At 33.3% G+C, this 23,351-nt stretch overlaps 2 protein-coding genes across 10 annotated transcripts in view; one reads left to right on the plus strand and one right to left on the minus strand.

The window, feature by feature from the left end:
* Positions 1-23,351, minus strand: part of Galphao (G protein alpha o subunit) — a 184,752-nt gene that overhangs the window by 16,557 nt on the left and 144,844 nt on the right. The gene's annotated exons all lie outside the window — the stretch shown is intronic.
* Positions 6,574-23,351, plus strand: part of Cyp49a1 (Cytochrome P450 49a1) — a 49,878-nt gene continuing 33,100 nt past the window's right edge. Inside the window, exons 1-4 of one of the 6 annotated variants that reach the window (XM_073991899.1) lie at positions 6,574-6,601; positions 7,426-7,550; positions 19,085-19,375; positions 19,515-19,630. In XM_073991899.1, coding sequence (XP_073848000.1) covers positions 19,209-19,375; positions 19,515-19,630 — 283 coding nt within the window. In that variant the 5' untranslated portion in view covers positions 6,574-6,601; positions 7,426-7,550; positions 19,085-19,208. The other 5 variants (XM_073991897.1, XM_073991896.1, XM_073991895.1 and 2 more) reach the window with 5 other exon arrangements.

Genomic DNA, 23,351 nt, shown 5'->3' on the forward strand with positions numbered 1-23,351 from the left:
ATGTCATAGGGAGTAAGTACTTATTTTTTGGCCACTAAAAAGTAGATAAATAAGTAGTTACTCACTGGTTACTTCAAGTCGTAACGACTTATTTTAGTACTTTTTTATTTACTTTTATGTACCAAAAATAAGTACTTACTCCCAATTTTTTAATGAGTATTTTTGCTGGGTGGTGGAAGCTTGCAACCCTATTTTAGTTTCTTGGTTTTTTTGGCAAAATTGATACCGATATTTCCTTGGTATTTAATGCAAATAGAGATTTCATTTCTTTGGTGACTTATAGTGAAATTTAGCGGAGAACATTTTTGTCTTTGACGCCGTTCTTCTAAAATGATGCTTTGAAGCCCTTCTATGGATATAGAACACCTTTCGAAAGTCTTCTATGGAGATAAAAGATCTTCAGAATCCCTTCTAGGGAGATAGAAGACCTTCTGGAGTGCTCCTATGGAGATAAAAGAACTTCTGTAGCCCTTCTATTTAGATAAAAGACCTTCTGAAGTCCTCCTTTTGCGATAGAAGACCTTCTACAACCCTTCTATGGCGATAGAAGACCTTCTGAAGTCCTTCTATGGATATGGAACACCTTCCGAAAATCTTCTATAGAGATAGAAGACCTTCAGAATACCTTCCATGGAGATATATGACTTTCTAAGGCCCCTTCTAGGGAGAAAGAAACCTTCTATAGTGCTTCTATCGAGGGAGAAGACCTTCTGAAGTCCTTCTTTCGCGATAGAAGACCTTCTACAGCCCTTCTATGGCGATAGAAGAACTTCTGAATCCCTTCTATGGAGATATATGGTAATATTCAAAAATGTTTTACAATCGTTGAAGTTGAGGTTCACCATTTAATAAGTCGCGAACTGTCAATATATTTTACACAATATGAATATATTTATATTAATTGAAGTGTTTTAGCCGGGGTCGCATAAAATGAACCATAACAAATAATTTATTTGGAAGCTGTGTTGGTGGTAATAATAAAAAATGGGTAAAAATGTGTTGAAGTTTACAAGTTTTTTTGTGTTCTTTCTTGATTTCTGGTCAAACCACGGAAAATTCAGACCTGAGCTCAAAGAAAGAATTAAAGTATGCTCCTTGGGCAAAATGGTTCTAATGTATGACTTTTCGATATATACACTGCATCCCCCTAAAATCGATGCTGACATTTTGAAGTTTTGAAATCTGGGTTTTTTGAATTTTTCTTATAATTATATGGTGCAACTGGATAATATTTTCAAACTAGTTACAGGATTGTAGAACTCACGATTCTACGTCGTTCGATGTATATCTCATGAGTGTGCTCCGTACAGCTTCCTAGTAATAGGAGTCCAAAGGCCAAAATTTGGTGCGTAAATTTTCTGAAAAAACCTATTTTTTGGCTTTAAAATTTACAACTGTCGTACAGGTACCCCTGAACCCCGCGTGATTTTAGTTTTTTTACGTGCCGGATCTAATAAGACCTTTCGCGTTCGAATCCATCCACTAAAACGCCAGATATAGATACCTTGAAAGTAGGAAATTCTGCAAAAATATATTTTGAAAATTCCGCGAATTGAACCGCGATTTTCTTTGATTATTTTTACATAAATGTAATCCTTTATACGCGATTATAATATTTGCCAAAAAGGTGTGTCACAAATTACAAAGATTCGGGAGTAATATCCCTATTTATCCCAAAATAGGATGTGGTGGCACATCCGCAGTTCTTGACGAATCTGTCTAAAATAATTTATATTGACGTATTTTTAATAGACGGCCATTGAAATCGGATGCACCTTATAATCATATGCACATCGCGTAATTTTTGCCCACTTGAAGGTTTTTTGAATAGTAAGATGCAACTGGTGGCACACTTTGGGCGCTGAATAAAACATGGGAAAATCCATGCATATTGGTAGACATAGACTCCCTGTATCCCAAAAGCACATGCACCTCAACTGATTTAAACGGATTCGCGAATTACACGCTTTTTAATTTTTGTGTTTTTTCTTTGGTTGTAATTTCATTATTACGCTCTACTACTTATTTCTATTGCTTATCACAGAAAGCAAATATACTTTCACGATGACTAATTACTTTTCTCGTAGAAGTTTTAGCAAAATACTTCAGGATTTGGATCGAAATTTAGCGAACTAATAGAATAACTCCCAACATTTATTTTTCAATTTTTTTGTATTTAACCAAAAATATATTTTTGAAATTATTTCCAACAATAAGTTTCCGTTCTTTGTTGTTGCTGTAATATGCAAGTTATAAACGCGATCTTTATAATTTTGGTCTCACATTTTTTTACGCGTTGTCTAGATTCTGTACGTATTTTTAAATTATTTTTTGGAGATTTTTTTGGACTCTGATTTAGAATAAATAAAATTTATTCCAAGATTTCTTCAATATTTCTTGATTTTCCGCGAAAATGAAAATAAAATTAGCAACTATTTTAGCATCTACGGAAAGATATCAAATGCTGCTAACGATTCATATATACATGTTCTTATTACAACACAATAGGAATTTTTAAATATTTTTTCTTTACAAGAGAGTAAAACCGCATATAACTTTTGAGTGCAGCATCCAATTTTGTGAACGCGAACAGATTTGAAACCACGATTTTTTTCGTAACCCATGCACCAAAAATGGCGGATGTGCTCGCCAAAAAAGTTTTTAATTTTTTTTCTATGTAATTGTAAAGGAAATTTGGAATTTACCATATACTCTCTAAGGCCCTTTCATGGCGATAGACCACCTTCTGAAAAACTTTTTATAGAGATAGAAGACATTCTGATTCCCTTCTAGGAAGATAGAAGACCTTCTAGAGTCCTTCTATGGAGAGAGAAAACCTTCTGAAGTTCTTTTTTTATAGAGATAGAAGACCTTCTGAATCCCTTCTAGGGAGATAGAAGACCTTCTAGAGTGCTTTTATGGAGAGAAAAGACCTTCTGAAGTCCTTCTTTTGCGATAGAAGACCTTCTGAAGGCCTTCTATGGAGACAGAAGAACCTCTGAATCCCTTCTATGGATATATATGACTTTCTAAGGCCCTTTCATGGCGATAGACCACCTTCTCAAAAACTTTCTATAGATATAGAAGACCTCCTGAATCCCTTTTAGGGAGATAGAAGACTTTCTGAATCCCTTCTAGGGAGGTAGAAGACCTTCTGAATCCCTTCTAGAGAGATAGAAGACCTTATACAGCACTTCTATGGCGATAGAAGATCTGAAGTCCTTCTATGGATATGGAACACCTTTCGAAAATCTTCTATAGAGATAGAAGACCTTCAGAATCTCTTCTAGGGAGATGTATGTCTTTCTAAAGTCCTTTCATGGCGAAAATCTTTTATAGAGATAGAAGACCTTCTAAATTCCTTCTAGGGAGATAGAAAACCTTCTAGAGTGCTTTTATGGAGGGAAAAGACCTTCTTAAGTTCCTGCTTTGCGGTAGAAGACCTTCTACAGCCCTTCTATGGCAATAGAAGACCTTTGAAGGCCTTCTATGGAGATAGAAGAACTTCTGAATCCCTTGTATGGAGATATATGACTTCCTAAGGCCCTTTCATGGTGATAGACAACCTTCTCAAAAATTTTTTATAGAGATAGAAGACCTTCTAAATCCCTTCTAGGGAGATAGAAGACCATCTAGAGTGCTTGTATGGAGAGAGAAAACCTTCTGAAGTCCTTCTTTTGCGATAGAAGACCTTTTACAGCCCTTCTATGGCGATAGAAGTCCTTCTGAAGTCCTTCTATGGAGATAGAAGACCTTCTTAAGTCCTTCTTAAGACCTTCTACAGCCCATCTATAGAGATAGACCTTCTGAAGCCCTCCTGAAGTTCTTCCATGGCGATAGAAGAGCTTCCGAAGTTCTTGTATTGGGATAGAAAACCCTTTGGAGCTGTTATATAGAGATATAAGACCTTCAAAAGTCCTTCTATGAAGCAGAAGACCTTCTATGGGGATAGGAAACCCTCTGAAGCCCTTCTATTGAAACAGAAGACTTTCTGAAGTCTTTCTTTGGCTGTATACCACCTTCTGAAGCCCTTCTATGGAGATAGAAGACCTTTTCAAGCCCATCTATAGAGAAAGAAGACCTTCTGAAGCCTTTCTAAAATTCTTTCATAGAGATAGAAGAAATTCCGAAGTTCTTCTATGGGGAAGGAAACTCTTTGGAGCTGTTATATGGAGATAGAAGACCTTCTAAAGTCTTTCTGTAGAACAGAAGCTCGGAAGTCCTTCTATGGGCATAGGAAACCCTCTGAAGCACTTCTATGGAGATAGAAGACCTTCTACAGCCCTTCTATAGCGATAGGACACCTTCTACAGTTCTTCGATGGCGATAGAAGACCATCTGAAGTCCTCCTATGGATATATAAGAAGTTCTGAAGTCTTTCTATGGAAATAAAAGACCCTCTGAAGCCCGTCTATGGATATAGAACACCTTCCGAAAATCTTCTATGGAGATAAAAGACCTTCAGAATACCTTCTAGGGAGATAGAAGACCTTCTGGAGTGCTCCTATGGAGATAGAAGAACTACTGAAGCCCTTCTATGGACTTAGAAGACCTTCTTAAGTCCTTCTTTGGCGGTAGAAGACCTTCTCAAGCCCATCTATAGAGATAGAAGACCTTCTGAAGCCTTTCTGAAATTTTTCCATGGAGATAGAAGAGCTTCCGAAGTTTTTCTCTGGTGATAGAAAACCCTTTGGAGCTGTTATATGTAGATATAAGATCTTCTGAAGTCCTTCTATGGAAACAAAGGACTTTCTGAAGGCCTTCTGTGGAAATAGAATACCTTCTGAAGCCCTTGTATGGAGATAAATGACCTTCTAAAGCCCTTTTATGGATAGAGCACCTTCTGAAGTCTTTCAATGCAGATAAAAAACTTTCTGATGATGAAGATAGTAAACCTTCTTAGGACCTTTTAAGGAGATAGAAGACTTTCTCAAGCCCTTCAATAGAAATATAAGACTCGCTGAAGCCTTTCTATGGAGACAGCAACCTTCTGTAGCCCTTCTATGGAGATACAAAACCTTCTGAAGCGCTTCTAGAGAGAGACAGAAGACCTTCTGAAAATGTTTTATGTATATAGAAAGCCTACTGAAACCCGTCTATTTAAATAGAAGACCTTCTATGAATATAGAAAACCTTATGAAGACCATATAAGCCCCATTCGAGATCCCTTTCTTAGAGATAGAGGACCTTTATGAAGCTTTCTATAAAGATAGATGACCTTCTGAAAACTTTCTAAAGGCCTCCTACAATGATAAGATTTTCTGAATCTTTTTATAAAGATATACATATGACCCTTTCTATAAATATGAAGGCCTTTGACGTAATTTTCGGATGTCCTTCTATACATATAGAAGAGATCTTCTATAGAGATAGAAGACCTGCCATCGAAATTCTGTAGACATAGAACGAGCTCCTCTCCTCTACAGAGACAGAAAACCTTCTTAAGCTACTCTTGTGAACTTTTTAACCAAGGTTGTATGACAATTTTGCCAAAACCCACATGAAGTACGAACTTAACCCTAAAATGTGTATATAATTTTGCATATTTCTGGAGTTTAGGTATGATATAGAGTTTTGGTGTATTCTAGGACCTATAGTAAAAATTTATGGCGAACAAATTTGTAGAATATTTTAATCAGATACGATCACATTTTATAGGAGAAGGGACCAAAAAGACCCATTTAATGGCCGTCTGAGGGTTAATAAATATGAAAAATGAAATCAGCGACCCGAAAAACATAAGAACACAAGGTTAGGTGTAAATTTATTTATTTTTTTTGGTCAGGTTTTTCGTAAAATTGGCCACTGTGCATTGGCAAGTATTTTTTCTGATTTTCAATTTCAGCCACCAAAAAACTTTGTTCTTATTATGTTTTATATTTTTAAAATCATCTAAGAGCTGTCATTTCAACTAAACGTATCCTCAAGATGTTTAATAGATTAATTTTTCCCGCAGTCTAAATGTCTGAATTTTTTACATTACAAATTCTTTAAGTAACAACTTCATCTATTTCAACATAATAACTAAACTTCCATCCCTGCAATGGTCTCAACATCAATGTCAAAGAGACTGTGTATAGAGAAGAGAGAATAATGCTACATGAAATGATCACAAGAGACGGTGTGTCATGGTGGAATCATACCAAACGTCAAAGTTGGTCACAATAATGCATTATTGAGAATTGCTTGTTTACATTTTGTATGTGTTATTATTCACAATAATGAATTTTGACAACTAGTGTGATAACCAGCTGTTTTTGTCGCTGTACCTGTATTATTGTGCCATGCGGTGTGTGTTTGGCAATTTGTGGGTGATATGCTTCGTTTAAGATGTGTCAAAAGAAATGACAACTCTCCACCATGTTTTCAAATTAGGAGAATTTTGTTTAACACATTTCCAGTTGTATTAGTTTGCATTGTCTTGAATAAAATCAAAGCCAAACACAAGTCGAACTTGGAGTTATTTTGTTTATCATTTGCTTGTTACCAATACAAACAAACAAAATTAACAATTTTGTTAATTCACACATAGCCAGCCAGCCAGGCAGCTCAAAACGAATAAGGCGGCTCAAAAACTATGAAGTATAAGTTAAGACGACAGGTAAGACAAGAGTTTAGTTTCAAATTTCAGCGTTAACAGCCAACAACGAACGTCGCTTTAAGTTGAAAAAATAACGGTTATAACGGGTGCGCGCAGCAAATAAAGTGTTTTTGAAAAAGGATACATTGAATTGCTTGAACCGTTCAATTATGTGAAAGTAGTGTGTATGTGTGTGAGTAAAAAATTCTGTTAAAATAACTAGAGCATTCTGTCTGTCAAACATCAAACAAAAGAATACAAAACAGAAGAAATCCATTGAAAGAAAAAGTTGGTAAATTTCATCTTTTTTCGCACAGTTTTTGAAAAAAAGGAAAAGAAAAAGAATAAAAAAAAAACCCAATAAAAAGTGATGCTAAAATACATGTGAAAACTTTTGAGCAAATATAACTTCAAAAGTACTTCAGACAAAAACGCACAAAAAAAGAAGAGTAAATTTTTTATGAATATTTTATGATTTAGTCTGCCAGGCCAGGCCAGCCAGTCAGTTGGTTAGTCTTATTCAATTATCTGACATCAAATGCCTCCGTGTGGAAACCAACAAACGAATGAACGCGTTGTAAAGTGAAAAGTGTGAAATTGTTTTTAAACAAACCATTGAGCAATAAAACAGAAAAAAAAGTGTGCTCTAGAGTCATAACTTTCTTTGCAAATAGTTTTTATATGACTGAGAAATTGTAGTTTATGCCACCACCAACACGACGACCACCATCCCCCCGTGGTGATTGCCGTAATTGTTATTAACAAATTAAAAACAATTGAGGAAAACTGAAATAGTACAACAACATGAAAAATAATTAAAGTCATTTTCTTTTCCACAAAACCAGAAAACGCATCATCAACTGTGTAATTATTTTCACCAAATGTTGGAGTAAAGTTTTGCAAAATTAGTCACAACAAAGGAAAACCTGTCATAAACTTCCATTCAACATTCAGCACGTGCCAAGGAAATGTAAGTATTTCACATTAATTTCAGGAAAATGTCAATGCATTTTTACATATGTTTGTACATACACATGTACATATTTGTGAAATGTAAACAACATGTTTGCAAAACTTTACTTTATATAAATGTCAATGAATTTGAAATGTCACTTAAATCATCACAATTGCTCTGTTCCAGAAACTGCAAGAAGCTACTACTTTTTATTACGATAACATTTTGTCCTTTATGTTATCGAAAAAAATAGTAAAAATTAGTAGATTCTTGCAGTACTGGAACAGACCAAATGTAAGCAGAGCAATATTTGAAAAATTAATAGTTTCGAAAAACAAAAACAAAGTAAATCTTTGAAATCCTGCTAATAAAACACGCTATTGGATCACGTAATATATAATTGAAATTTTCAAACGCGCAACTGAAGCGGCTGAAGAGGGTACTTTATACACCTTGATACCATCAACAGGTAGGAAAGTACCAATCATCATTTCTGACAGCTAAATACCCTCAGCCTATGGCTGTACAAAAACAATAACAAAACAAACAGAATTGGTACATCAAAAGTACTATGAACAGATCCCCCCAGATTTAAAGAAAATAGTATTTTCCTTGGTGACAAAAATATTAGTCTCCCCTAAAAACATCAATTTCAAAACTATGCGAAAAGGGGACTTAAACTGGATTAAAGTGTAAAAGTGTGGAACTTTTACGGATGGATCTAATTTTGGGACGCATTTCTTTCGACACTGTTGGATTTTTGTTGAGCAATTGGGTCATTATTACAGTACAAATTTCGAAGCCATCCTTGAAGGTGTTGTCCGATATGGACAACTTTTGAAATAAATATTACGATGTGCAAATTTTGACCGAATCTGATACTTAATTGGTAAGTTATTGGGCTCAAAAGGCATTTTAGTTGGTGTCGGTTGGGTTTTTTTGGAGCTTTTGGACCATTATTTCAAAAAGTTGGACTTACCGTCGTAAATGAGGCCTCGAGTACAACAATATGTTGGTCTTAAACTGGACTTTTGCGAAAAATTTTGAAATTCTGTCTGGGTGTGGATATAGTTCATATTCGAACCAGATCTATATCAGAAATTTTACGATATGCAAAGTATGGACCAAATTTATTCCCTTCGAGAGTTATCTTGAACATCATTTTAACGGAAAAATTTGAACTTTCGTGGGAAGGTACCCACAGATTATAATAAGTTTGGTAAAATATTATGAAATAAGGTCTATAGAAGTAGAATATTCTCTGAAGCTCCTCTGCAGAGACTCAATGCACCGTGAGGCTTTTCTATAGAGATAGAAGACCTTCAGAAGCATTTCCACAGATTTAGAATACATCCAGAAGATCGTGTATATAGATATAAAACTAAATAATAGATATAAGACCTTCTGAAGTCCTTCTATGGTGATAGCAGAGCTACTACAGCCCTTCTATGGCGATAGAAGACCTTCTGAAGACCTTTTATGGAGATAGAAGAACTTTGAATCCCTTCTATGGAGATATATGACTTGCTAAGGCCCTTTCATGGCGATAGACCACGTTCCCAAAAACTTTTTATAGAGATAGAGGACATTCTGAATCCCCTCTAGGGAGATAGAAGACCTTCTAGAGTACTTCTATGGAGGGAGAAGACCTTCTGAAGTCCTTCTTTTGCGATAGAAGACCTTCTGAAGGCCTTCTATGGAGAGGTATATGACTTTCTAAGGCCCTATCATGGCGATATACCACCTTCTCAAAAACTTTTTATAGATATAGAAGACCTTCTGAATCCCTTTTAGGGAGATAGAAGACCTTCTAAAGTGCTTCTATGGAGAGAGAAGACCTTATGAAGTCCTTCTTTTGCGATAGAAGACCTTCTGGAGTGTTTCTATGGAGATAGAAAACATTCTGAAGTCCTTCTTTGGCTGTACAAGACCTTCTGAAGTCCTTCTATGGAGATAGAAGACCTTCTAAAGTCCATTTATAGAGATAGAAGACCTTCAGAATCCCTTCTTGGGAGATAGAAGACCTTCTGGAGTGCTTGTATGGAGATAGAAGACCTTCTGGAGTGCTTCTGTGGACATAGAAGACCTTCTGGAGTGCTTCTATGGAGATAGAAGACATTCTGAGGTCCTTCTTTGGCTGTAGAAGACCTTCTGAAGTCTTTCTATGGAGATAGAAGACCCTCTCAAGCCCATCTATAGAGATAGAAGACCTTCTGAAGCCTTTCTGAAATTCTTCCATGGAGATAGAAGACCTTCCAAAGTCCTTCTATGGGGATATAAAACTCTTTGGAAAAAGGGTATAGAGCAGAAGGTCTGAAGTCCTTCTATGGGCATAGGAAACCATTTGAAGCCCTTCTATGGAGATAGAAGACATTCTGAAGTCCTTCTTTGGCTGTAGAAGACCTTCTGAATCCCTTTTATGGCAAAGATGACTTTCTAAGGCCCTTTCATGGCGAAAATTTTTTACGGAGGTAGAATGAATCCCTTCTAGGTAGATAGAAGACCTTCTAGGGTGCTTCTATGGAGAGAGAAGAACTTCCGAAGTCCTTCTTTTGCGATAGAAGACCTTCTACAGCATTTCTATGGCGATAAAAGACCTGAAGTCCTTCTATGGATATAAAACACCTTCCGAAAGTCTTCTATGGAGATAAAAGACCTTCAGAATCCCTTCTAGGGAGATAGAAGAACTTCTGGAGTGCTCCTATGGAGATAGAAGAACATCTGAAGCCCTTCTGTGGAGATAGAAGACCTTCTTACGTCCTTCTTTGGCGATAGAAGAACTTCTGCAGCCCTTCTATGGCGATAGAAGACCTTCTACAGCACTTCTATGGCGATAGAAGACCTGAAGTCCTTCTATGGATATGGAACACCTTCCGATAATCTTCTATAGAAATAGAAGACCTTCAGAAGGCATTCTGAAGTCCTTCTTTGGCTATAGAAGATATTCGCAAGCCCATCTATAGAGATAGAAGACTTCCTGAAACACTTCTGAAGTTCTTCCATGAAGATAGAAGACCTTCCGAAGTTCTTCCATGGGGACAGAATACCCTTTGGAGCTGTTATATGGAAATAGAAGACCTTCTACAGTCCTTCTGTAGAGCTGAAGGTCTGAAGCCCTTCTATGGGCATAAGAAACCCTCTGAAGCCCTTCTATGGCGATAGGAGACCTTCTACAGCCCTTCTATGGCGATAGGAGACCTTCTACAGCCCTCCTATGGCGATAGGAGACCTTCTACAGCCCTCCTATGGATATATAAGAACTTCTGAAGTCTTTCTATGAAAATAAAAGAACTTCTGAAGCCCGTCTATGGATATAGAACAGCCCTTCTATGGATATAAAACACTTTCCGAAAATCTTCTATAGAGATAGAAAACCTTCAGAATCCCTTCTAGGGAGATAGAAGACCTTCTGGAGTGCTCCTATGGAGATAGAAGAACTTCTGCAGTGCTTCTATGGACATAGAAGAAATTCTAAAGCCCTTCTTTGGCTATAGAAGACCTTCTACAGCCCTTCTATGGCTATAGAAGACCTTCTACAGTCCTTCTTAACTCCTTCTGTGGCGATAGAAGACCCTCTACAGCACTTTCTGAAATTCTTCCATGAAGATAGAAGACCTTCCGAAGTTCTTCCATGGGGATAGAAAACCCTTTGGAGCTGTTATATGGAGATAGAAGACCTTCTAAAGTCCTTCTATAGAGCAGAAGGTCTGAAGCCCTTTTATGGGCTTAGGAAACCCTCTTCTACAGCCATTCTATGGCGAAAGGAGACCTTCTACAGCCCTTCTAGGGCGATAAAAGACCATCTGAAGTCCTCCTATGGATATATAAGAAGTTCTGAAGTCTTTCTATGGAAATAAAAGACCTTTTGAAGCCCGTCTATGGATATAGAACACCTTCCGAAAATCTTCTATGGAGATAGAAGACCTTCAGAATCCGTTGTAGGGAAATAGAAGACCTTCTGGAGTGCTCCTATGGAGATAGAAGAACTTCTGAAGCCCTTCTATGGAGATAGAAGACCTCTTAGGTCCCTCTTTGGCGATAGAAGACCTTCTACAGCCCATCTATAGAGATATACCTTCTGAAGCCTTTCTGAAATTCTTCCATGGAGATAGAAGACCTTTCGAAGTTCTTCTATGGGAATAGAATACCCTTTGGAGCTGTTATATGGAGATATAAGACCTTCAAAAGTCCATCTATGGAGCAGATGACCTTCTATTGGGATAGGAAACCTTCTGAAGCCCTTCTATGGAGATATAAGACCTTCTGAAGTCCTCCTATGGAAACAAAAGACTTTCTGAAGGCCTTCTATGGAAACAGAAAACCTTCTGACGACCTTGAATGGAGATAAATGACCTTCTAAAGCCCTTTTATGGATAGAGCGTCTTCTGAAGTCATTCAATGGAGATAAAAAAACTTTCTGAAGATGAAGATAGTAAACCTTCTGAGGACCTTTTAAGGAGATAGAAGACTTTCTCAAGCCCTTCAATAGAAATATAAGACTCGCTGAAGCCTTTCTATGGAGACAGAAACCTTCTGTAGCCCTTCTATAGAGATACAAAACCTTCTGAAGCGCTTTTAGGGAGACAGAAGACCTTCTGGAAACCTTTTATGGATATAGAAAGCCTTCTGAAAACCGTCTATGGAAATAGAAGACCTTCTATGAATATAGAAAACCTTCTAAAGATCATATAAGCTCCATTCGAAATCCCTTTCTTAGAGATAGAAGACCTTTATGAAGCTTTCTATAAAGATAGATGACCTTCTGAAAACTTTCTAAAGACCTCCTACAAAGATAAGAATTTGTGAATCTCTTTATAAAGATATATGACCCTTCTATAAATATGAAGGCCTTGCATGTAATTTTCGGCAGCAGAGATAGAAGACCTCCCATCGAAATTCTGTAGACATAGAACGAGCTCTGAAGCTACTCTACAGAGACAGAAAACCTTCTTGGAGGTTGAAGGAAATTTCTTCCCCAAAAACATGTGAATCCTGTTCAAAGTCTGGTCATGGGTCGATCTAGGGGGGTCGAAATTACCAAAACAGTTTATGACATTTTTTATTTTTAAATGTCCTGTAAGACGTATGAAAAAAAATGTTGTCGACAGATTTCTTGACAAATTTTCATATTTCTTATATTTAACATAACTTGTATGACCTCAGTATAGGGGAATCTTATGTTAATTTATATAAGTAATTTTTGTATTTAAGCAACAACAACAAGACAAAACATTTTTTTATAGCGAAACAACATTTAATTTCAAATTCGTTCCACTACCAAAGCCGAAACCCGTAATAAACTAACTAACCATGAAAAATTACAAGAGTCCTTGAAACTATGTAATTATATAAACTATGAAGTGACAACAGCAACAGCACAAGTAACTGCGCAAAATTTATGATTGTAGTTCTTGTTGTTTTTTTATTTGTATTAAAATTTTGCAATGGGTAACCCATTGTAAAAAAGTTAAATTTGTAGTTTTGGCCAATGTAATTCAATTTGAATTTAACTGAAAAAAATGTTTTTTTCTGGGTCCATGGAGATAATTCATTTGTTATTTAATAAAGGCGGAACAGTAATGCCATAATGTGTGGACACCAATGGTCAATGAAAGCTCAGTTCTATTACATGGAAAAAAAATCGATGTCATATAAAAGGTGTTCCGGAAAGTGGAAAAATGTACACATTTTATAATTTTTGACTACATGAAAATTGTTGTACAGGATTTTGTGTAAAATGGAAATCAATAAATAAAATATAAATTATAAGGAATTTTCGTGACTTTTAAATAAGGATGTGTAAACATTTTCCAGTTCCACAAGCTTCAAAATAATTTTTTAAATATTTTCATATAGTTTAGACCTTTAAAGATTTTATTCACGCAGAAAAATATAAGATTGTATTATATAGGCGATGAGTCAACCGGAAATATTCACCTAATTAATTTAAAAAAAAAATAATTTAAATTAATTGTAATTCTTGAGCCGAAAAGTTGTGATTGTTGTTTAGATCTAATTACATTATAAAACTGATAAAAAAGTTTTAAATGTTTTTTTTTTTTTTTGGTTTGCGTATAAAACGAAATGTTATTTAAAACCATGGTTTATGTTTTTTATTTTACTCAAAGCCAAATGTGTGTGTGGTAGTGAGTGTTGATTCTTAGAAAATAGCACAGAGTTTAGGTGTGACATTAACGACAAACTACGGACATAAATTTTGTATAATAAACTCTTAATTAACGCTCAGAAGCAGAAACATGAGGTAATTATTTCCAGCAATAGGTTGCCAAAAGTTTGTACATTTAATTAAATAAAAATATTATATTTTTTATGGAGGTCAAATAGTGGCGACCAACCGAGAAGGAAGTAATTGTGCTTGGCATTTATTGCAGTTTAATTAAATGCAAAATTAAGCTGAAATACATAATCTATGTACATTTTTATTTATTCCGTACTAAAAACAATAGCATTTAGTATAGTGCCGAGAACCATATGTATGTCATTAAAACAAAACAAGGTTGTGGTGGTCATTAGGAGGTTCCATATCATTGAGCCAAATATAGAATCGGACAGATGTGGGATGACATGTCTTCCCTGGTGAAGTCTTTGTCATTGTCTGGTACAGCTACCAACACATAGCACTGGGAAAATAATTGTCTTTGTTATGAGTGATATAGTTGGACTTAAGGTGGAGCCGGAGAAATTCTGCATCCGTTACATAAAAATATGCATTTCGATGGCCTTATATAATAAAAACAAAAATAAATTACAGTGTTTTATTTCTAAATGCTCTTAAAAACTAGAAAATAATTTTTCTCCTAGCCTTAATAAGTATATACATCTTCATGAAGGGATCTCTCAACTAAAACACTTGCTGTTTATTATCATTTAATTTTGAGAGATCTAATCCTAAGAGAAAAACTATTTTCTACTTTTTAAGTGTATTTATAAATAAAACACTGTAACTTATGTTTCACTAAGACGAATCGAATACAAAATGGTTCGAACTAATACCAATATTCTGTGTTTTTAAAAATATTTGATTTATTTTTGTTTTCAATCAAACATTTTCTACAATAACAGGCGTTTGGTACTAATTTGAACGAATTTGAATTCGAATGGTCTTACAGAAATAGGCCATTAATTTTTTAAATTATTTTTTTATTTTTAATTTTTTTAGTACACAGATTTTACTATTCCGAAACTCCACCAAACCTCCGAACAACCTCCACCGAATCTCCGAACAACCTTCTGCGAATTTCCGAACTGCATCCTCCGAACTAGCCCTTTCCACCTTCAACGCAACCCCAAAATCAAATTACAACCAATTTTAGTAGATAAAAACTTCAAAAAATACCTGATCGGGTGGTACCGCTATATGGGGGATATGTCAAAACCTGGACGTATTTCCACAATTTTTGGTGGGGAAGTTTCTGTACCATTTATTTTTGTTTATGAAAGTTGTGTTCGACTTTAGGTGATGCCAGAGAAATTCTGAACTCATTCCATAACAAGTAAAAAAATATCAGTCGACTTTGCCGACAGAGGTATACCCTCAGCCTGTGTGGATAAGTTTTTCAATTTTCAAAAAAAAAAAAAAAAAGAGAAATGTATGTACTTAGGGGGGTTTTCAAAATTTTGGACGTATGAACTGACAAAAGTATGGATAGGATTAAAGCTCAAAAATTTACGGGGAAATCGATAGATAGAGCTTTTTTATCACACTAGCCTACGAAAAACATAATATCGCTGTAAACAGCGCCACTAGGAAAACCTTCGCGTAAAAATGTCCAAAGAAACCTCGAACAGACCCTTAACCACAAATAAATTTTGAACATTTGTGTGGGTGTTACCACAAGGATTGGACAGATAGGTCCCAAATTTGAACATAAACTAAGTTTGGACAATATTTAGAGATCCAAAGTTTGGACCAAATCGGTTGCTACGTCTATGAGAAATCGCGTACCATTTTAGCGAATATTTTCGAACTTTTGTAGGAAACGTAGCGGAAGGAGTGGACCTAAAAGCACCACCTTAAAATTTCATCTAATATTCGAAGAAATATTACAATATCTAAAGTGTGGACGAACGTAGTATTCGGTTCGAGCTCTTCAGTCACTACATATGGAGCCATAGGGGGTTTTTAAAACTTTCGGGCTGTTTTCTCAAGAAGTATGGATTTGCCACTGAAAAAACTTTTACCGTCGTAATGCAGGGAGCGAATGCAAGTTGCTTCAAATAAAATCGAAGTGATTCGAGAGCAGGTCTTAAAGTGAACTTATCCAAAGTATTGTATAGGAGGTACCCGAACGAGTGGATAAATATAGTACATATTCGAACCTGATCTATATCGGGTAGATACCTAAAGGAAGGGATAATATGGCTTATCTTCGAACTTAGACTAAGTTTGGATTACAAAGGCCAAATTTTGGGCCTAATCGGCAGATCCGTTCAATAGTTATCTTGCGCTCCAACTCGGTGTTATAGGGTTTTTTTGCACCTTTCAGACTATTTTCTCAGGAAGTATGGATTTGCCCCTGATGAAACTTGTACTGTCGTATGGAGGACAGTGATAACAAGTTGTTTCAACAAAAATCAAAGCGATTCGAGAGCAGGTCCTAAACTGAACTTTTCCGAAATTTTGTGTGGGAGGTACCCGAAGGAGTGGACCGATTGAGTCCATATTAGAACCTAATATAAGTCTGGTAGAAATTTCACGATGTACAAACTATGGACCAAATTGGTTATTCCCTTCAAGAGTTATCGTGCGCACAATTTTTCCGAACTTTTTTGAACTTTTGTGGGGGAGGGACCCGAAGGAGTGGACCGATATAACCCATCTTCGAACTTAAATTGAGTTTGGACAAAATATTACGAAAGCCAAATTTAGGACCGAATCGGTTAATCCGTTCGAGAGTTATCGTGCGCTCCAGCCAGACAGACAGACGGACGGACATGGCTAAATCAACTCCAAATTGTCTGAAACACATTTCGTCCAAACATACTTGGGGTCCAAAACCATTATTTCGATGAGGCACATTTTGCCCGTATGAAAGAGTATATACCCTCGTTAGCATAAATGCTGAGGGTATAAAAATGGACCGTTTTTGACCATTAATCGGTCAAAAAAAGTTTTCAAATAAGCTCACAAAAAAAAATATGAAGACTGAACACCAAATTTCAGTCATTTCGGGTGGATATTGAGGCCACAACATTCCAAATACCGAAAATGGGGAGGTACGGTTATATGGGGGCTATAGGAAGGCGTGGACCTATGCAGACAAATTTTGAAGGTGAAAGTTTTATGCCCCCAACGAAGACTAAATACTAAATTTCAGCAATTTCGGTGTAATAATGAGGCCAAAATCTTCAAAATACCAATAATCGGGAGGTACCGTTCTATGGGGGCTATATCAAAACGTGTACCTACACCCAAAATTCCCAGTTGGAAAGTTTCATACCTCTGCTGAAGACTAACTACCAAATTTCAGTACTTTCGGTTGGTCGTTATGACTAAAACTTTCAAAATACTGAAAGTAGGGAGGTCCGGTTCTATGGGGGCTATATCAAAACGTGGACCGACCATCCCAGTTTGTCCTGGAGATTGTAAGTCAATAATAGATACGTGTACAAAAATTGATGCACCTACAACAACTCCTTCTATTTTTGGCCACAGTTAATATGAACTCTCGACATAGTGCGACGTAGCTAGGGCTCGGCTCAGGATGCTGCGACTCCCCAGAAAATATAACATTATTGTATATTTTATTATTTTAATATATGCACCGAAAAAATGTGGAAGTCCAGTTTAATGTCTAATGTCAGAACGTTCTTTAAAATTGGAACCCTTGCAGTCCCTTGCGAGAAGTTCATATTTCCCTCTATAAAAACGGAGAAATGACCAAAAACCCATTAACAACCGATACATACATATGTTCCCACAGTCCTCCCAGAAGGGACAAGGGAGACTTTCCCCTATATCAATGAGTGCATCCCGATTCAAATTACCTCAGCGAAATGTATTGCCGATACCGAAGGGTGTTTCAAAAGACATCACTTTTTGAGAAGTTTTCCCATTGCCGAAATGCTCAGGAAATGTGGTCTACATTACGCTGAGAGGTATTTTTGTCACTGCCACAGTGTTAAGTTGTCTCGGCTAGCGGGTGTGCCTACCATTGCACCACGGCAGCACAAAGACTACCTGCAGTAAAAATACATGGTCTTCTCACCACTTTAGTGGGGACGGTGAATGACGGAATGACCCAAAATATTGCAACATTTCGGGGTCAGATCTAGGAAAGTGTTAGCATCCCGCTAGAAAAAAAAATTATACCGTTGCAGTCAAGATGACAACAACTACCCGCTATTAAAATTTTGGAACAGATCAGAGTAGTGGGCTTAAATTGGATTAAGTACATAAATTTTGTATTTTGGTGGAAGAGGCATTTTCGAGCCATTATCTCAGGATTTATGGATTTGCCGACAAAAATGTTATATCGTTACACTCAGGATCAAATGCATTACTTTCAGTAAAAGTTTCACAAGGATCCTCTAACAGAGCTTAAACTGCACTTCAGAGAAAATGTTGAATTTTTTAGAGAGGTGTTGCCTTCTTTGAACTTGATGTGCGTTTAAGAGAAATATAACGAAATATTAACTTCTTTCGCTCCAGCAGCCACTTAAGTTGATCACCGTATAATTTTTTTTTGGTGATTTTTATATTTAGAATTTTTTTAGACTCATCTCAGTAAGTTGGTCTTGAAAATTGGAAAAGATATTCTGATTTTCAATATTTCGTCCAAATCGGATACTCAATTCGGTACCTTCAGGTGTTTTTTCCGATTTTTGGACCATTATCTCATGAAGTGTGGTCTTGTAATCAGGATCAGGGCTCGGTAAACTGCAAGTTGCCTGAACCGGATTTGGTCTTAAAATGTGTGTGGTGGTTTAAATTCTTTTTTTTCAATTAGCACATGTTTGGGCGTATTCAAGTGCATCTAGCCTCCGTAGCCACAACGCTGAGGGACTTTATGCTGTTTTTATTTTGAATGGCAGCAATCGGGATTTCTCATAATTCTTTTAAGATTATTGGATAAATGTTTTACAGATAGAAACATTTGGAAACATTTTCAATAACCGCTTTGGGTGATTGGCCATGAAAATTGTTACTTTTTTATATCCCCCCACCATACATATTTAGCTTTGTAAAGCCATAACAACAAAATATATTTCCAATCCCATTGTGGTAATAAAAACCAACTTTACAGGTGTAACTATGGCCATAAAAAAATTCAGCATGTGATGCTTTTAAAAGTGAACAAAAAAATTCAACACTCCCTGGAGCATAGCATCGTACGCAGTATATGGGCCTCATAAAATATGGATTATTAAAAACAAAATAACAACAAAGCCCGAGATGATAATAACGACTATCCGCAATATCTTAGCTGGGAATTTATAAAATACAATTCATCATAAAATATTAAAATTTTTATTATATTTATGGATAACAAGAAAAGTTTTGTTTTTGTTTTTTCTACTTTCAGCAGTAAATTCAAAATTCAAAACAAACAAACGAAAAACAACCCACAGTTGCTGCTTGCTGTTCACTCATATTTCGTTTGTAATCTTAAATAACCGACAAAGTTATACAACAACAACAACAACAAGAAAATGTCACATTTACGCACGACAGCAACGTCATTGGTCAAACGAACATCATTTTCGGCTGCTGCCGTTATAACACCATCGCTGGAGGAGCAACCCCAACAATTTCCGGTAACAACGCATCATCACCAACAAAAGCAAAGTGATGGGAAAATAGAAAAGTCTAGTGAAATGTAAGTAAATAAAAAAACAGAGAGAAGGGAGACACAAAAATCCCCCCAAGTTCCATCAAAATAATTGGCTTCCTCTGCAAACTGTCTTAGACTAATTAAAATCCATGTTTCTTCTCCCCCTTCCTTTCACTTCGTCTAGCAATCGCAGCAGTGCCACGACAATCAAAAATGCAAATGTACGTTCCTATGATGAAGTACCTGGACCCTGGGGTCTGCCGTTGATTGGTAATTCTTGGCGTTTTGCCCCACTCATAGGTAAGTCGGGTAGTGAAGGTATTATGATGAGATATATATAAGGGAGGGATAGGGTAGGGAGAAGGGGGCGAGTTGCTTTGAACTATTATACAATTAAAAAGGCATAATTAAAACAACTACAACAGCAAACATGCAATAAAATACTTTGCCACAATGCGGCGGAACAAGCCATGACACGCAATGTGCCACAAAAATGTGGTCTTGTGGTATTTCCAAACAAAAATGTTTTTTTTTTGTTGTTTTGTCTCACGAAACAGTTTGGTTTAAAACAAAAAGTGGTTAAAGGTTGAAATTATTAACAAAAATAAGGGCAATGTTAAATTTATAGTGTCGGCATACAAAGAGATTCCGTTAAAGAACAAATAAAAAGATAGAGAGGGAAGATATTTTTAAAATAGCCACGATTTTTAAACAATTTTTTAAAAATCCCCGATTATTGAAACGATATACTTAAAAACACGATTGTTGAAAAATATGAATATTTTTAAAAAATCTGAAAATTCACGTTTTTTTTTGGAAAAATATAAATAATTTAAAAAAATCCCAAAAAAATATTTTTAAAAAACGCACGATTTTTGAAAAAATATATATTTTTTAAGTCGATTTTTAAAAAATATGAATATTTTGAAAAATATAAGGTTTTCTGAAAAATTATTTTTTAAAAAATCCCAAAAAAAATATATTTTAAAAAACCCACGTTATTTGGAAAAATATATTTTGAAAAATCGAAGATTTTTGAAAAAATATATCTAAAAAAAAATTCCGCAATTTTTGAAAAAATATGTATATTTAAAAATATCCGCGATTTTTAAAAAAATATAATTAAAAAAATCCTCGATGTTTGAAAAAAATTACTTCGAAAAAATTGGCGATGTTTGAAAAAATATGTACATTAAATAAAATCAGTGGTTTATGAAAAAATATATTAAAAAAAATCCAGGATTTTTTAATAAAAAATATAACAAAAAATCCAAGATTGTTGAAAAATGTTTTTAAAAAATCCACGATGATTAAAAAATTTTTGTTGGATTTTTTAAAAAAATATTTTGTCAATAATCGGATTCATGATTACTGACAAAATATTTTTAAAAAATCCAAACATATTTTAAAAAACATCGACGATTATTGAAAAATATAAATCTACGGTTATTGAAAAATATTTAAAAAAAAAATCCACGATTATTGAAAAAATATTTAAAAAAATCCACGATTATGAAAAAATATTTTAGAAAATCCACGATTATTGCAAAATTATCTTTTAAAAAAAATCCACGATTATTGAAAAATTATTGTTAAAGAATCCACGATTAAAGAAAAAATATTTTTTTCAAAGAAAAATATTTTAAAAAATCCAGGATTATTAAAAAATATTATCTTTTATTTTTATCTTTTATTTATCCACGATTATTAAAAAAAAATATTTAAAAAATCCAAGATTATTAAAAGATAATATTTTTTAATAATCCTGGATTTTTTAAAATATTTTTCTTTGAAAAAAATATTTTTTCATTAATCGTGGATTCTTTAACAATAATTTTTCAATAATCGTGTATTTTTTAAAAATATTTTTTCAATAATAGTGGATTTTTTTAAAAATATTTTTTCAATAATCGTGGTTTTTTTAAAAATATTTTTTCAATAATCGTGGATTTTTTTTAAAAATATTTTTTCAATAATCGTGGATGTTTTTTTTAAAATATTTTTTCAATAGTCGTGGATGTTTTTTTAAAAAAATATTTTTTTTAATAATCGTAGATGTTTTTTTAAATAAATATTTTTCAATAACCGTAGATTATTTAAAAATATGTTTGGAGTTTTTAAAAATATTTTTTCAATAATTTTTAAAAATCCACGACTATTAAAAAAATAAATTTTAAAAAATTCAAGACTTTTGCAAAAATATTTTTAAAAAATTCACGAGTATTTAAAGAAATATTAAAAAAATTCACGATTAATAAAAAAATTATTTTATATATTTTTTTCTTTGAATAACATTTTTAAAAAATCCACGACTTTTAAAAAAATATTTTTAAAAAATTCACGAGTATTTAAAAAAATTTACGATTAATAAAAAAATTATTTTAAATATTTTTTTCTTTGAATAACATTTTTAAAAAATCCACGACTTTTAACAAAATATTTTTAAAAATCCACGTTTATTAAAAAATTATATTTTTTAATAATTTTTATTTTAAAAAATTTATTTCTTTGAAATAAATATTTTTTTTTAATAATCGTGAATTTTTTAAAAATATTTTTTCATTAATCGTGGATTCTTTAACAATAATTTTTCAATAATCGTGGATTTTTTAAAAATATTTTTTCAATAATCGCGGATTTTTTTAAATATTTTTTCAATAATCGTGGATTTTTTTTTTAAATATTTTTTCAATAATCGTGGATTTTTTTAAATTTTTTTTTCAATAATTGTGGATTTTTTTTAAAAATATTTTTTCAATAATCGTTGATTTTTTTTTAAATTTTTTTTCAATAATTGTGGATTTTTTTTAAAAATATTTTTTCAATAATCGTTGATTTTTTTTAAATATTTTTTCAATAATCGTGGATGTTTTTTTAAAAAAATATTTTTCAATAACCGTAGATTTTTTTAAAAATATGTTTGGATTTTTTAAAAATATTTTTTCAATAATCGTCGATTTTTTTTTTAAATACGTTTGGATTTTTTAAAAATATTTTTTCAAAAATTTTTAAAAATCCACGACTATTAAAAAATATATTTTAAAAAATTCAAGACTTGAAAAAATATTTTTAAAAAAAATTCACGAGTATTTAAAGAAATATTAAAAAAAATCCACGATTAATAAAAAAATTATTTTAAAAATCCACGTTTGTTAAAAAATTATATTTTTTAATAATCGTGGATTTTTTTAAATATTTTTTTTGAAAAACATTTTTAAAAAATCCACGACTTTTAAAAAAATATTTTAAAAAAAATCAAGCCTTTTGAAAAAATATTTTTAAAAAATTCACAAGCATTTAAAGAAATATTAAAAAATCCACGATTAATAAAAAAATTATTTAAAAAATCCACGATTAATAAAAAATTATTTAAAAAATCCACGATTAATAAAAAAATTATTTAAAAAATCCACGATTAATAAAAAAATTATTTAAAAAATCCACGTTTATTAAAAAATTATATTTTTTAATAATCTTGGATTTTTTTAAACATTTTTTTTTTGAATAACATTTTTAAAAAATCCACGACTTTTAAAAAATATTTTTAAAAATCCACGTTTATAAAAAAATTATATTTTTTAATAATCGTGGATTTTTTTAAATATTTTTTTTTGAATAAAATTTTTTAAAAATCCACGACTTTTAAAAAAATATTTTTAAAAAATCCACGTTTATTTATAAAATATTGTTAAAAAATGCACGATTATTGAAAAAAAAATTAAAAAAATCACGATTATTGAAAAAATATTTTTAAAAATTCACGATTATTGCATTTTTTTTAATCCACGATTATTGAAAAAATATTTTTAAAAATTCACGATTATTACATTTTTTTAAATCCACGATTATTGAAAAATTATTTTTAAAAACTTCACGATTATCAAATCAAAAACATGACCTCGAGCTTGAATTAATTTATCAATTGACATAGAAAATTGAAAGGTCGAAAAAACTGAAAATAAAACTTCACAATTAAAAAAAATATTTTTTTTCAATAATTGAAAAAATATTAAAAATATAT

The sequence above is a fragment of the Musca autumnalis genome, unplaced genomic scaffold, assembly GCF_047663935.1.
Source record: "Musca autumnalis isolate F117 unplaced genomic scaffold, ASM4766393v1 scaffold_5, whole genome shotgun sequence".
Lineage (NCBI taxonomy): Eukaryota > Metazoa > Arthropoda > Insecta > Diptera > Muscidae > Musca > Musca autumnalis.